This window comes from Hippopotamus amphibius, chromosome 2 (genome assembly GCF_030028045.1).
Source record: "Hippopotamus amphibius kiboko isolate mHipAmp2 chromosome 2, mHipAmp2.hap2, whole genome shotgun sequence".
NCBI classification, from domain to species: domain Eukaryota; kingdom Metazoa; phylum Chordata; class Mammalia; order Artiodactyla; family Hippopotamidae; genus Hippopotamus; species Hippopotamus amphibius.
Window position 1 is genome coordinate 63,828,808 of NC_080187.1, and position 16,406 is coordinate 63,845,213.

Sequence of the window (16,406 nt, forward strand, 5' to 3'; positions counted from 1 at the left end):
AATGTATACTTGGACCTGCATTTTATTCAAATTAACTAAAATATTTCCAGAAAACTCTTAATGTTCATAACTTAGAAGAATCATCCATTTTATGCACCTACTTTTTGAAAATTCAGAAGTTTGACTCAGTGTAAAATATACAAACACTGCACTCTGTCTACGTCGTGTAAGCAAAAAATTATTCATTTTCTAATAAACATGCTTGATAAAAACATAAATCTGTCAAATTCAAATGATGTCCCTTAGAGTATTAGATGATAATAAACTAATGAAAACTTGATAATAAAGAATTTCAATGCTTTCACATTTTTGCAGTATAGTTTATGTGTTACTGAAAGGCAATGAGAATAATTAAGACTTATTATTGCAGTTAGCTAATAAATTTTTTTCCGTAAATGGTTTTGCCAGGATTTTTTTGATCAAATAATTTTTGTCCTCATCCTCCCTGTTGTTGTTGTGCTTTGTAATAGTAATACTGATCTTCTAGACATCAGAATCTCCTGGAGTGTTTGTTAAACACAGATTGCTGGGCCCCATCTCAGCATTCAGACTAATCAGGTTTGGGGTGGGACCTGAGAATTTGCATTTCTAACAAGTCCCTTAGTGATGTTGATGCTGTTGGTCTGTGACTATATTTTGAGAACCACTGCTCTGAAGCACCTAAATTATATTTCCTGGAATATTCCCCTCAGGCACAATGGAGTCATAAAAAATTTATTAGGTGATAGAAATACAAAAGAATAGCTTTAAAAAAACTCTTTTGTCCTAATGTTTTGACTTTCTTTCTAATGTGATCAATAACACTTGTACCTAGAACAATTAACCAGATGTGAGTAATCAAATTATATCTTATGAGGCAGATTCAACATGTATTTTGACAGAGTTTTTAAAGCCTAAAGTGACTAAATTATAATATAGATATGCAGCCAACCAAGTAAAGCAAAACCACTTAAAAATAATATATCTTGTAATAGTCCTGAGATTTTAACTAAAATCTTACATGGTAATAAAATTAAGCTCAATTCAAGAGGTTAAAAAAGATAAAATTCAGAAACTGTCTTTAGAAGTCTGGAATGTTAAGCTTCCCTTTATCTAAAATCATTCACATCACTCTGCAGCCTGTTATTATACAGTCCTACGAGCTAATTTTTAAAGATATATTTAAAAGCAAGCTTAAAAACAAAGAATAGGTGGCAGAGTGCACATGTGCCTGCAAAGCCTAAAATATTTGCTGGCCAGTCCTTTACAGAAGCTTGCTGTCCTCCAATCTACAGAACCATCCAGCGATGATTACTGTGACTGGTTTCTGATGGTTCTGATGGTTAAGCGGTAAGAATGAGCTCACAACCAGACATTCTGCAATCTTTCTATGACTGAAAAATCGAAAACCCTATTTCATATAAGAAATCACAAATTTCATTATTTTTGTTGACCTTCCTGTTGCATAATTCAATACACCTTGTTGCTTTTCTTGAGTATACATTTTATAAGGTAAAGAAAAGGTCAATACTTCTGCTCCTGGTTATATTTTTCTATGATTAATATAAAAGATTGGTTTCTATATAGACAGTCTTCCATAGCTTCAAATTCTACTTTGGCAAGGATTTTGCTTTATTGCAATATAGTTTTGTTACTAAAAGACCATTTTCTTTCCTTCTTCCCTCTCTCCCAACCCCAACCACAATCTAATTTCCATCCATTCCACAAGTACAGTTTTATTTTCAGTCGATATTGATGTAGCACCTTCTAAGTATCACAAACTCTGCTGGACGCTGGGCTAAAACATGTCCAGACATGGCCTGGCCCTACTGGAGCTAACAGTTCTTCTCTTGCTTTCTCATTTCTACGATCATGAAAAAACATACTGCACCTGTAACATCCTAGTGTCTTATGGTGCATTGTTAGGAAACTACAGTGACAAGGAAATAGCTTATAGCTCAGGATGGAAGTAGCAGAAAGAAAGGCTCTTCTCTGGTGAAAGTATTTGGAAAGAAAGAAGGCAAAGAATCAAAGTAATCTAGGTACCATACCATCACAAAATACCCTTCACATAAAATTTACACATAGTCATTGGGAAGTAGACCACCATGGTTCGAAAAATAGGCTGCACTGTTAATCAAGAAGCCTCCAGTTAAGCCCACACAATAAACAAGAATATATATTATCACAAGATGATTTATAACAAGAATGTTTAGATTGGAAACAATTATAGGCCTCATCAAAGAGAATCCATTTTATAAAATGCCACATACTAACAAAGGTTCATAAATTAACCTGAATATCTGAAAACAAATTGGCAAGTCAGTAAATACAATTAAAAAAAATTAGCACTAAGTGCTTGAACATGATTTGTAAAAGCAATAGATAAAAAATGTAAATTTTTAAAAAATACTCATATTTTGGGATAGAGAGCATTTTGCTCAGTAGGTCATCAGCAGTGAGCTCTCCAAGTGTGGATGGGAGAGAGGCACAGATGGTCCTCCTTGAGTTTAATCTCCGCTAAGTAGAGGATTCCTTGACCACTGTGTGATCTAGAGAAGCCAACTTTCTAGTCTCAGAGGTCACTGGTAATGAATGCTAAGGTGACCTTGTTTCCATCAGTTCACTAGAGTAAGATTTTTGCTATTGGACTATTGTAAGAGCAAATAAAATTTTATATCTCCACAATTAATACAAATAATCTATTATATTTATTTGAATGAAACCACCAAAATAATGCATTAAATTACCACTTAGCACCATACTCAACTTTTACAAGAAATCCTCATGAAAAATGTTCTTGTATGTAATTCAACTATTTAAATAATTGGGGTACTTGACATAGAAGTCACTTATTATGCATTGAAATAGGAAGCAGTAGTTTCCCCTACTGTAAGAGTGCAGAACCTACATTCTAAAAAGACTAGGAGGAAACATGATACTTAGTTGAAAGGAGAAAGTGTTTTTCCAATTTTACATGATTTAAATTTATAATCATTAGTTTTATTAACTGAGGCTATATTTTGATAACTGTATCACCAACGATATTATTAAAGTAAACCCCACACATACTTGCCAATTAGGGCAGGAAATCCATTTTACCAGCAGTGAGACTACATTTGTGTTGATATATTTACAGCCTCTGGATTTGTTCCCACAAACAGCTCTTCATAACACAGAGTAGTAGCTCAGAGAAGGACTGTGGAGTTGTCCTGTAAGGGTTTGAATACTTAGTGGAAAACTCACTTAACCTCTCTGTGCTTCAGTTTCCTCAACTGTAAAAGGATAAATAAGTCTCTACCACACAGCACTAAAACAATTATTAAACAACTTAGTATCTATACAGTGTGTACAGCAGTGCCTGAAACATGGCAAATCCACAATGGGCATTAGCTACATGATTTTTGTTAGAGCACTGGGCAAAGAAAAGGAGGTGCAACAGCAATTAAAACTGCCATTTATGACTTCTGTTTCTGACCAAGATGGAGTAACAGGGACCAGATTTACTCTCACGTTTGAAACGACCAAGAAAAAAAAAAAAAAAAAAGAGGACATAACATAAAACAATAGTTTTCAAGATATTTGACATCAACCAATAAAGGAGAGTGATGCTGGAGAGAAGAGAGACAGACAAGATGAGCCCTACAACATCTTGGGGCACTGCCTTTAGAGAGTTTCCAGCTCAGAGACAGGAAGGAGGAACTGGGGCAAAGCCCAGAAGATTCCCTGAGCAGAGGAGACAGAGTCAAGAGCCTGCTAAGAGCAAAGCACCTGGAGTCCACAGGCAGAGGTTGGAGAGGAAAAGATGAACATAGAGAACACTGGTGATCTGCAACACACCCCTCATACCCCTCCTGAGCTTTCAGCAAAGCACTGATCAGTGCATGCAAATAAGGAAACTCATAGGGCTGGGAAAAGAATCATCTGGAATGATTAATTGGGAAATACTGCTAACATGCACTTGGAGTTGGGGAATAGTGCCCATTCATATATTATCCAGAATGAAAACCTCATAGTTCACTGTCCTTGGGTAGAGTACTCAGAAGGGTCTTGCCTCAGTAGTGAGCCCTAGACTAAACACTGCTCTGGTGTGGGTTAACAAATTTTAAAAGCAAGACCTAAAAGGATCACATCCCCTTCAATTTAATGTATCCTTGAACAAAGCTCAAGCACATAAGAATATAAAAATATCCAAAAAGCTAAAAACCAAAATGTCTGGCATCTAATCAAAAATTTCCAGGCATACAAAAAAGTTGGCAAGTATGACTCATATTGAGGGGAAATAAAGCCAATTGAAACTTACACAGAATTGACACAGATTGTTATTAGCAAAGAAAGACAATAAGGTAGTTATTATAACAGCCATCCATATGTTCAAAAAGTCAAACAGATACACATAAGGTACTAAAATGTGAAAATTTCAGTGTTTGAGGTGAAAAAATATACTGTGTGGAATTACTGGCAAGTTAAACACTGCCGAAGAAGAAATTAGTGAACTTGAAGATAGCAATAGAAATATTCTGAAAGGAAATAAAGGGAAAAATAATAATTTAAGAAAATAAATAAAACATCAGTGAGGTGTGTGACAAAACAAAGTCAAGCAACCTAATATGTGCTTCAACTCACATATGTGGTTACTGAGTCCCTTAAGAAGGAGATGGGGAAGGTTAGAAAAAATATTTGAAGAAACAATGAATGAAACTTTCCAAATCTAATGAAAACTATACACCCACTGACCCAAATAGCCCAATGAACTCCAAACACACACACCAAAAACAGAATAAGACAAAACCAAAGAACATCAGAAACAAATTGTTCAACTAGAGAAAAAAGGTATGTCACACTCATAGAAACATAGACACAGATGGCCGCAGATTTCTAATCAGAAAGAAAGCAAGTGAAAAAACAGCAGAGCAACAGTTTGAAAGTATTAAATGAAAAAACGTCACCCTAGAATTCCATATTGCGTGAAAACAACTTACAAAAATGAAGGTGAAATAACTTTTTTCAGACATACAAAAGTTGAAAGGATTTCTCAGCCACAGATCCACATTACAAGCAATGTGAAAGGAAGTCTTTGAGGCAGAAAGAAAAGGGTGCATGGAAATATGGATCAATGCAAAGGAACGAAGAATACCAGAATTTACAAGGAAATTATTATGTAGGTTTTAAATGCCTTTAAAAAATAACTGAAAGGGTGAGACTTCTAAAATGGTTGAATGAGAAGCCTGGCAAATCCTACCTCCCAAAAGCAATGACAAAACTGGGGAAAAAGTGTTAAGGGTAACAACGGAAGGACACTGGAAACTGACCACAGACTTCCAACAAACCTAGAAGAATAGATTCAAGAAAATCTACTGAACCTCATTAAGGACAGTGGGAATCTGTGTTCTTTCAGCTAGAGGCTGCTCCACCCCCAGCCCCCTGGTACTGAACTTCTACCAGGGCTGGGGAGCCAGGCACACAGCACGTTCCATCCCAAGGAACACTGTCAACAACAGCTAACTCCGTGACAAGCAATAAGGGAAGGCCAACACTGCAGCCAGCCTGAGAGCTCAATGCTGTTTGGGGTAAAGCACTGACAGGCTGACCAGCCAGCCACTTAACAAATTCAGAGGAAACTGGAGGAACCAAATTTGGACTAGTGATCAGGGAATACATCTCTGAGGAAGAGACATTTAAATGGAGACCTGAATGAACGGATGCAAACAGGCAGGTGAAAAACTTGGGAAGAAGCATTTCAAGCCAAGTAAACCAATTATGCAAAGAAGAGAGTTTGTTGACAAGTCTAGGGTTGCATTATGTGGGTGAGTTGAGTTGGAGAGATTTGAAATGACTTAGGGTAAAATCTGAAGATAGCATATTCATAAGCTGATATTCTTTAGATGTGTAGGGACACATGTGTCAAAAGTGACTCCCATGTGTCTAGTATAAGTTCCTGTGAATGACAGAATCACTAGCCAAAACAAGGAAAACTAGAAGAGCAGGTTAAAGGGTGGGGTAATCAGATCAAGACAGCAATTCAGGACTCATTAAGTTTTATGTACTTGTGAAAGAACTATGTTCCTGATAAGAGATTCCGTTTTCTCAGTAATTGGTCCTATTGTCCAACTCCGAGGTTTTTCAAACATCACAGGTCATGTCAGGCTTAAAATTCTGGTAACAAATTATAATATTTTAAATGCCTAGAAGTTATTGTTCCTTTAGACTAATTTAGTTATTATAACCCACTTTGCTTGTTCTGCTGCACTTTATTAGATATGTATTGGTATGTCTTTCAATATTTACTTTCGGCAAAAGCCTTAGATATATTCCTTTATAAGTAATAATTTAGGAGGTGATTAAAAATAAACCAGTGAGGAATTGTGTAATAACTTTAATTGAAATTAAATAAATTAAAATAGCACTAAACAGATGTCTATTATATACAAAAATATGAGAAGGCTGTTCTGTCTCATATGATTTTAGGGTTAATATTATTTTAACTTTGATATTTTTCTACTTAATATCAGATAAAACCCTAAGTTTATATTAACAAAGGTTAGCAAAATGTATCATTTTTACCCTTAGATAAAAATCTATCTTCTATTTATACTTGAACATAACTTGAGAATGAGAAACCCACGCCCAAATTTACTTGGTCTACAAAGAGTAGACCTCACCTGCACTAGCTCCTTAGTAACTGGAGGACAGAAATTGTGACTTAGTAATTTTACTCAACAGGGTGCCGTGCATGGGGTAAAAGTTCTATAAACACGTATTGAACTATGACTTTTTCTAATCTAGTTTGAGTATTTTCTACTTTTTCCATAATTGGAACGGATAACACAGAGCAGCATTCTCTCATATGACTAAAGACCATTATTAACTTCCAGAGTTTTTCTTTGTCATGATGATTGCTTCTCCTTTCATCCTACGTTCTTCTATTCCTATTAATGCATTTTCTAAACTGAAATCTACTTAGAGCAGAACCAGTACTGAACAGAAGGAAGTTCCATATGCAGACTTTTCTCTCAATAGTCTCCATAAATGTTTCAAAATACACATCCTTTATTTTTATAGAATGTAACAATAGGTTTGTAAGTACTGACACATGGTGAAGTTGTTATATAAAACTTTCTTCACTGCCACAGTCAATGTATTTTGTAAAATAAACAGAAGATTTTAAAATAGACAATTACATGTTCTATTATTTTCTTCTCTTCTCTCCTAACCCATCTGATTTTCAATGCCTGATTTGACACAGGACTGAAGTGCCACATGGATGACTGGTAGACCCCCACGGGCTCACCATTCTGTGCCTCTCTATTCCATGCTTCTAATAATTCATGCACTCCTTCTCTCCTTTCTACATTCCTCCCTTCCTCTCTTCCTTCCTTCCCTCTCTTATTCAAACAACAAACACAGTGATAAACATAAAATTACATTACAATAGTGGGGCTAATACAACACAATATGACAAGGGGACACTTGAGAATGACACAGCGTAAACACAGGGAGTCCAAGCAGATGGCAGAAAAGAAGGGACAGAAGAGACCCAAAAGAGGACTAACAATCTCGTTAAAGAAATGAGGGTGAACCTAAGGAGAATTATCAGATGTCTGGGGCTTTAAAGGCCTGTGTCAAGGATGTCAACTTTGAATTGATCAGACAGTATGTAAATGTTGTTGAAAACTTAAGAAAATGGATGAAAACTCAAAGACCCTTTTAGAGTGGAATACAAAGCCTAGAACAAGCACATAGGGAATGCTGATATTGGATGGATGGGACTGCGAGAGAGGGGCGGGATGAGGGAAAGTGAGGAACGCCGTGGCAGACACTGGCCTTGGTGTGCAGGTCAGCAGGAACTCTAAGAAGACCCCACACACTCCAATTCTACCCTAGAAATGGGGGAAGGGCTTTTCAGTTAGTGAAAATATATATGTCAAGCCAGGAAGCTATGAAAATATGCAATGTTTATAGGAATAGTAAATATCATTGTAAATGAAATGTAAAAAGATGAAACCGGAAAAAGAAGTTGCATCTCAGAGGCATTAAATGCCAAGATAAGCAATTTGGACATTTTCTCACTATCAACAGAGCAGTGGAAGTACACATGAAAAAATGATAATAATTATCACTTTGAGCTATAAACCATATCATATTAAATTACTGCCAAAAATAAAAATGCAAAGTGCTACACTTGAATAATTATTAATAATAAGAATGAAGACAAAACAGAGCCACTATTATTGAAGAATGTATTTTGTGTTGTTTTACAAATAGTGGTAATTATTTTCTGTCTGCATTTTTACGCGAGGAGCCCCTCGTGCCCAACAGCTCGTGTTTGCTGAATTCAGGATGCACACAGGTTCCATGAGAGCTGCACAGCCAACTGGCCCTTCCGGGGACCAGACAATCAGCTTTGATATTCCTGGTACTGACCTCTAACCCAAGAAACTAGAGTAATATCTCCTTATGAAGAACATCAAGCCAACGGCAAATCTCCATCAAAGAGCACATTCTGCTTTGAAGTCAGTAAACCTGAAGTCGTTTCCAGAGTAATGGGAGGAGACGCTAATTTCATGGGATCAAAGAGAAACTCTAAATATCAGGCGTCCTAGCCACTGCAGCAGTGAGCACACCTACAGATCCCAGAAACAAAAAGATGGGAGGAAATGATCAATGGCGAGAGGGAAAACAGGCTGATGGCACTGCAACACCACCTGTGCTAAATGTTCCATGGACTCATAAATACCAGAGACCAGAGGCAGGGTTAGGAAGCAGAGCCAAAGTGGAATACATCATTAGGAAGGGGTATGAAACAGAGGCTGAAATTGACCCTTGAATGTGCGATGGGTTGCTTGGGCGAGACTCACCTCCAGAAGCACCCACTGTCTGCGAGGTTACCAAAGTGGAAATGATACCATTGCTATTCAACAGCTCATGTCCACCGCCATCCCTGTACCCTGAGAACACTAAATTCCTGCTCCCACAATTTATGCACGCTGTTTCCTCCTTCAAGCACCATCCCTACCTCCTGTCTCACTACCCAGGCCCTTTACTTTGAAAATCGACTGCTGGAAAGGTTCTTTGCCAGCCCAACTGGCTGACCACTCTATTCCCCATGCCCCATGTGCATGTTACAATATTTCATATTTGTTTTGTACAATTTTATGACTTCTCATAAAATCCTGACAAAGACATAATTTTAGAAGCGTCCCCCACATCCAATACAGTTCTCTGCAAATAAATCTGTATATGACAAGTGAGGGAATAAACAAATCAATACCGAATGGTATGGTAGTTAAGAAAACAAAATAAGGGAAAAAGGCAGTTTTAAATCTTAGATCCAATATGTAATAGCTCCAGCAAACATCTTAATTTCTCCAAGGTTCAGTTTCTTCTTTCTCTGAAGCAGTGAGGTTACTACTATCCTGAATTCATCTGGTTGGTGGGGGAGTTGAATGAGAAAATCTCTGTAGGAGGTAGGATCTGACGCATTAAATATCCTGTATATGGTAGATCCTATGATTACACTTTTCTGCAAAGTCAATGCTGTGATCAGGTATGGAATGAGGTATAACCAAAAACCCAAGATGTTCTCATCCAACTTATTCTTTGGGTTATTCTCCAGTTTTCTAGAAGATTATTTTTTAAGTTAATTGTTTCATTTTGTGTTAATTTAAGAAATACCACTATATTCTGTACCTTCAAATGGCAGCTGTAGAGCTGATCCCCCATATATTTCATCGAATGCTTTTATGCCCATGGCTATGCTCACACTGGCTGCCAGCTTTTTTACTTTTATCATCAGCAGAGAAAAGAGGTAAGACTTAACCATAAATGATGTTCGAAAGAAGGTTCCACAGCGATGCAAGCAGAGGAAGAAGTGAGTCACCATGGGGAACAGGGAACACAGGGACACCAGCACTCACCTGTGTTCCCACAGGAGGCTCATTCAGGGTCAGAAGACAGCACCATCAATCACCATAAATAACTGTTCTTGATCTGAACTCTGTTCACTTTATGAAGTGCCCGCTATAAAACAGGTACTCGGCTAACCTCTGGGAATCTAAGATTCTAAGGCTCTGCTCAGGTCCTTCTCTGAATTCAACCTTAAAATAACTGTAATATTATCAAGACTTTCCATAAACCAGTTCTACATGCACAGATATTTAAAAGGTTGGAAAAGTCAACTTCAGTTTTCAATTTGGTGTTCAGAACACATCACACCGTCATGGATTTCAGTCGGGGAATAACCACCACTTACTGTATGCACATCCATACACTTCAATCCGCATCCCGATCTTGCCCTTGGGGTTCCAGGTTAAGGGGAGGAAGCGCAGGAACCTGGCTTCGAAGGGAGGCTGGAGTCTGTAGTGCACCACACTGTCTGCATTTGTGTTTCCTGGAAAACCCTGGGATAAAATTGAGAAAGAGATCAATGTGTCTGCAGATTAGTCTTCCACACTCACACACTAATGAGCAATCAATGCTTCACTTCGTTAATATGCAAATGGCTGCCTGCTTTCGAGAAACTCTGCTAACAGTTAAGAGGATGTGACAACCTCTCTTCAATGCCTGAATTAGTCACCATCATCTAAATTTTCCTTATTTGCATGGTAGTTTAAGTTTCAATGACACCATTAAACCAGCTATAAACCTGCTACTTTCGAAGACTTGTTTTTAGAAAGTTGCTCAGCCCCTATATCACTTCCTAATCTCCAAGCAGTCAAGACACTCACAAACAACCTACCATCCAGGGAGATCAAAGACAATGGTAACTTCTAGGATGTGCAATAAGAATCCTAGACCCTAAAATCTGAGAGCTAGGGGGGAACCAGCGTTCTAGTTCAAAACCCTTAACTTATAAATGCAAAACTCAAGCCTGAGAAAGTGAAAAGATTCTGTGGCGGCTGGACAGCTATTATCCAACATGGGCAGGACAAAATCCTGGAGCTTTGGATTTCCCAGTGTTCACTGTGTGTTTTCAGGCTGCCCCAAGTCATCAGCATTTAGGGGGTGCTTGGGGGAAACACACCAGTGTCACCAACAACAAGAGAGAGGTGCTTTCTCAGTCATGGGCATCTGGCTTCATGCTAGAAGGGGCCAGCCGAGAGCAAAGGAGACTGTTATAAGAAGTGTGACTTATTTTTCATGGTGTTCTTTTTAATGTAAATATCAGCAAAAAGGGAAACCAAAGAATGCATGATGTTGCTGTACATATACACATCAATTATAGATATGTTACTAATAATTTAATCATTTTAAAAAGGGAAAACTTATAAGTGAGAAAAATTTTAAAAACACAGCACAAACTCCAACACACAGGGAGTGCATTCCTATGCAGCCTCTCCACCCATCCTGGCAAACCTATCTTTAATAGTGTTTACTAAAGTGTTCTGTACTTTCACATGGAAAAATGATAGGTGGTTTCAGATGAAATTAATTCAGTTACCCCCTATTATCGAATCCACATCCCCCTCACCCCTACTGTCTTGCTAATATTAGTAAATATTTACAACTGTACATCATTATCCAGGAAGTTTTAGGACAGGTTGAAAGATCATCGCAAGTCATCTGTAAACAACTCCTGTTGTCTCTGCCTCCAAAGTCCATCTATAATCAAGCAGGACCCTGTGGGGATTTCTGGGAAGAGAAACCCAGAACCCTGCACCAGGTCCTTCACTTGCATCCTGTCTGTAGAGAAACTTTAGCTTCCTAGGCCTTCCCCGAGTTTCAAAGAGTAAATTTAATCAGAGAAGTGAGAAAATGCAGAAACAAAAACAATTAAACAAAAGAAAAAAGCAATAACAGTTCAGCCATTAAACAAATTCAAGGATCTTTAGTTCCTCTCAAGGGCTACAGATAATATTCTGAGCCATGTCCTTTGAGCTGTTTTGCAGAGACTGAGACCCCCACCAGGTGGAAGAAGTTAACTGTATGCTGCCCACAAGCACATAGTCTCCAGACCGTTTGGAACCAGAAGGTTGATGATGTTGACTCCCGACTGCCTCACCACCAACCAATCAGAAGAATGTCCATGAGCTGATCACATACCCCACAGCCCCCCTCCCTTAACCCATCTTTAAAAATCTTCTCCTGAAAGTCATCAGGGATTTGGGGCCTTTTAAGCACTTCTGAAGCACTAGCTACCTGGACTCTTTACTTGGCGCCCTGCAATAAACACTGCACTTTCCACAACCCTGAGTCAGTAGGTTGCCTTTACTGCACGTGGGCAAGTGGACCCAACCTGGGTTTGGTAACACATTCAAATGCAGGGCTCCCCTCTCTCATAACCCTGGGGCCTGCAACAGCCTCCTACAGACCAGGATTTCCAGCAGCTCTTTTCCCGCTGAGCATTTTAGAGCCACAAAGCCCAGCTTCTGTGCTTGAAACTCTGTATCCGCCCCCCTTTTCTTGCAGGGCGGGGATCGATTTTATTTGGGCTTCTCACAGTGGTTAGACCCACTCTGTCCTCAGAACAATCACAGCACAGGAAGTGCGTCACCAACACTGCCCAGAAAAGTCTGACCAGCTGAATCTTATTGCTTAAAATACACGTATCCACAGTAACTGACAAAGGGTGATGTGTCTCACAGGGGAACATGTTAGCACTTGCAAATCTTCCAACTGTAGCACCAAATGCTCGACCAACCCCTTTTTTCTCATTCACCTGGTACACCGGACTCCCTAAATCTCCCCGGTCCCCTCACGAGAACTTCAGCTCCCTACTTCCGTCGTGCAGGGCAGCCTCGTGTTGCAGGGGCCAGACTGTGACGCTGGACTTGAGCCCAGCTCCACCTGCTGAGTTTTCTTCTTCTTGTGCCTTTCGGACACTGCAGTGAACCCAGCAGTAAACACGTGGCCCAGTTCCTCACTCTGACTGGAGGAGGAATCCTGAGAGGGCCAGAATCCATCCCTCTGACCAGTTAACTCAAGCAGGGTTCGTTTTGGTAAAACTTGATCTCCTTTGAGACACTTCAGTGAGTTTTTGGGGATTAAAAAAACAAAACAAAACAAAAACAAAACAAAACAAAAGGTAGCAGGAAAGGCACCTGAGGGCTGCTGGTACACTCCTGCCCATTCTCGCCACGCAACAGCCACGCGCTGGACCTCAGCAGAGGAAGGCAAGCCCTACAGCACTGTGGTGGCTGCCAAACCCTCCTGGCAATTCTGGGCAGGACTGATGTCTGGGCCACAGCCAGTCTGAGCTTGACACTGAAGATCCAGTCCAGCTTCTGTCTGAGGTTCCACCTTGGCCTTCTGTCCCGAGCGGTTGTGGACACCCCCAGGGGCTAAGCCGAGGGCCAGGAGCAGCTGAGGGAGGCCGACTGGCTCAGAGCATGTTTCCATTTACAGGGAACAGAACACAGGCCTCCGGGTGTCCACGGAGCTATGTGCAAATTGCAGCGATGGGCAGAGTAAAACCTCGACTTGGAGCACAGTAACTCTGGCAAATGTGGGGACTGCCTTTGACAGCTGCCGAGTACACCCGAGTGCACAGTCAGACATTTGCTTAGTAAACAGTAAAGGCATAAAATAAATTACCTTGAGAGGGCTGCGCCTGCTCCAAACGTGTGGGTAACGTGAGCAGAGTGGCTGCCGTTCAAAGTATATTCACAGGAAAACAGGGCTGGGGGCTCACACACAGCAGACACAGGTTATCCAAAAAGTCATCATATACAGACTACCCTTTGTTCAACACGGATTTTGGTTTTGTGGACTCCAAACACAGACACTCGTTCACCTCACAACCCTGGAATTGTCTATTTTGTGTGTATGTGTATATATACACATACACATATATACGTGTGTATTCATATATATACATATATATACCTACCTTTCTTACCATAACGTCAATGCCTAGTCTGAATATCATCGTTCACGAGTGGGGGAAAAACCAAACTCTTCATATGAACAGGGCTGGACAGGGAATGTTAGTTTCGGCAGTTTGCTTTCTCCATTCAGATTATTCCTATCAAAGCTCAACTGGTTTTTGAAGCCAAACTACAGTAATAGGATCCTGTGGTCTTTCAGGATGGCTGCCTTCACCTTCCTACCTGGGCCACTTAGACTCTTTACATAGGTCACAAAATTATTTACCCCACTCAAGGGGGCGCAGAGCAGGGAAAGGGCATGAAAACCACAGACAACCAAGGCAATTTTTCCAAGTGGTCAGTTTGAAAAACAACAACAACAACAACAACAACAACAACTTATTCAGTATCAAGAGAAAATACTGTGTGAGAGTCAGGCTGCAGAACTGTCCCTTCTCAGGATCCACAGCCTCCTCGTTTGTTCGTAGAGAACAGTGAGACGTGAAGGCGGGCAGACACGTGCTTGGGATGAGGGAGGGTACTGGTCACCCGTGGGCACAGATCAAAGGGCAGAGATGCGGAAAGCTGCACCTCTATCCGCTGCCCGGTGCAGGGCCTCCTGCTCACCCACGGAAGTTCCAGAGATAGCACCCCGCCCCAAGCCTGCACACAAAACGTCTTCTGGCTCAGCTGTAGCCAGGACTCTTTGAAGGCCAAGTTGGGAAAAAGCCACAAACTTCCCTTTTCCAAAACAGAATTCTTGCCTGCCCACTGGTCAAGTTCTTGTTTTCAGCTTGCTTCTGTTGTTGTTGTTGTTGTTGTTAAAGGAAAAAACCAAAGAGAAGGCAGGTGTAAACTTCCACACTCGAACCAGTCCACGGCCGGCCAGAACCTGCTGGGAAGGGGCCCCTCCAGGATCCATCGTCACACCTCGATCTCATCACCTGGAATTTAAGAGCACAAGCCCCTTACCAACCCTCCACGCAACTGCTGGTCAGCTCTCATCCTCCCACAGGAGGAGCCCAATTCCGGCTCCACAGGCACTGGCAGCGAGGGGCGACAATCCCTGGGCCTCTGTGGGTTCACGCAGGGCTGAGACCTGCCACCTCTCCCAGAGTGAGACGCAGTGAGGTTCTCATAAACTAACACCAGAACATAAATCCACGCCATCACCAAGAGTCACCTCAGGGCACAGTCTCATCCCCTCCTTGGGGGCTTCTGAAACACACCTCTCTCTGACCCAAGCAGGCAGTGAGACATGACTCGGAAAGAGGTAAAGGGGGACAGGGTGGGGTATGAGGAACGAGTCACAGGAAAGCTTCTTGGCTGTCCATGACACTGAGCTTCTGTGGGGGGCGAGGCCTCCACACCCCAAACTGTACCTGGAGATGCACAAAAACACAGGAGCAGAGGGGAGAAAAGGAACAGTTATTTCATGCTTCTCTCATGGTTCTCCCCTATTCTGGTTGCATCACCAAGTTCTCGGGTGCAGGCGGGACCTGCTCTAGCTGGGGGAGCTGCTGCTCTGGGAGTCTGGGGAGTCCTGCTCCTTGAAGGTGTTCAGCAGGAGGCAGGCAGGCTGCCACGGCAGGTGCGGGTGCCCGGGCTCCCGGGCCTGCTCCTCAGAGGGCTGGCACAGCCCTTCCTCCTCGTCGCCAGGGGCCCGCACATGGCAGCTGTCGCCGAAGTCCAGGGGCCCGTCCAGAGCGTCGTCGATGAGCGCGTTGAACTCTTTGAGGTGGTCGTCATGGGGGCCCGAGTCACCCGTGAAGCAGCGATGTCTGCCGGGCGTCTTGTCTTTGCTGTCAGGGAGGGCGCTGCCCTGCTCGGAGCTGTACTCTTTCAGCAGCTCCTCCTCACACATTCGGAATCCTTGTCCAGGAAAACCCCGGGGTCCACCTCCCCCAGGCCAGCCACAGAGCCGCTGGGCTCCACCCCAGGAGCTTTGGTGGCTGCTGGGTCTGCTGACACGTCGGAGGGCTCAGGGTCAGCGATGCTCGGGGGTCGTGTGCTGCTTCTGCTGGTTCCGGACAAAGCTGCCCTGCGCCCCCTGGGAGCCCCTGGTGGGATCGGCGCCTGGGGGGACTGCCGCCTGTAGGGCCACACTGTGCAGGCAGCTGCTGCTGCTGGAGCTGGAAGGCACCGCGTGGTAGGGGAGGAGTTGGAGGTCGGTTCACCACTTCCTCATAAGGAGGTGGTAAATAGTTTGGCGAAAACCGGAAATAAAATGGCAGCGCTGAGTCATTGAGGGCTTCCCGGTAGGCGATCAGGCTGATTGCATGCTGCCGCCGTGGAGCCTGCAGGCGGTGCTTGGCTCGCGGTGGTGGCAGACGCTGCAGCAGCTCAGGATGGTGATGATGGTCCACAAGAGCCAGAACCGCCAGAGTTCACAGTAGTTGCAGCACTGAGGCTGTGCACAGCAGTGTCCTGTGTCACAGATGCAGCTTTAATAGCTGGTTACCCCCGCAGGTTTCCTTATCTTGCAGGAGTTCAGCCCTGGCTGACAGGAGGCTGGGCAGCGCCCGGAGGAGCAGGAGCTCCAGGCCACCCAGGAGCCTTCTCCTGTCCATCCCCCTCCTGCTCCTGCTCCCCTCCCCCGACTTGCGCTGCCACCTCCCTCCT

The 16,406-nt window shown here is 42.3% G+C and overlaps 1 protein-coding gene and 1 pseudogene across 2 annotated transcripts in view; both read right to left on the reverse strand.

Moving 5' to 3' along the window:
• LOC130845066 (contactin-associated protein-like 3) overlaps nucleotides 1–16,406 on the reverse strand; it is a 168,401-nt gene that overhangs the window by 94,597 nt on the left and 57,398 nt on the right. For both annotated transcript variants that reach the window (XM_057721666.1, XM_057721667.1), the window contains exon 2: nucleotides 10,232–10,379. In XM_057721666.1, the coding sequence (XP_057577649.1) occupies nucleotides 10,232–10,379 (148 nt within the window). The remainder of the gene's footprint in view (nucleotides 1–10,231; nucleotides 10,380–16,406) is intronic.
• Nucleotides 15,289–16,354, reverse strand: LOC130845067 (WW domain binding protein 1-like; annotated as a pseudogene).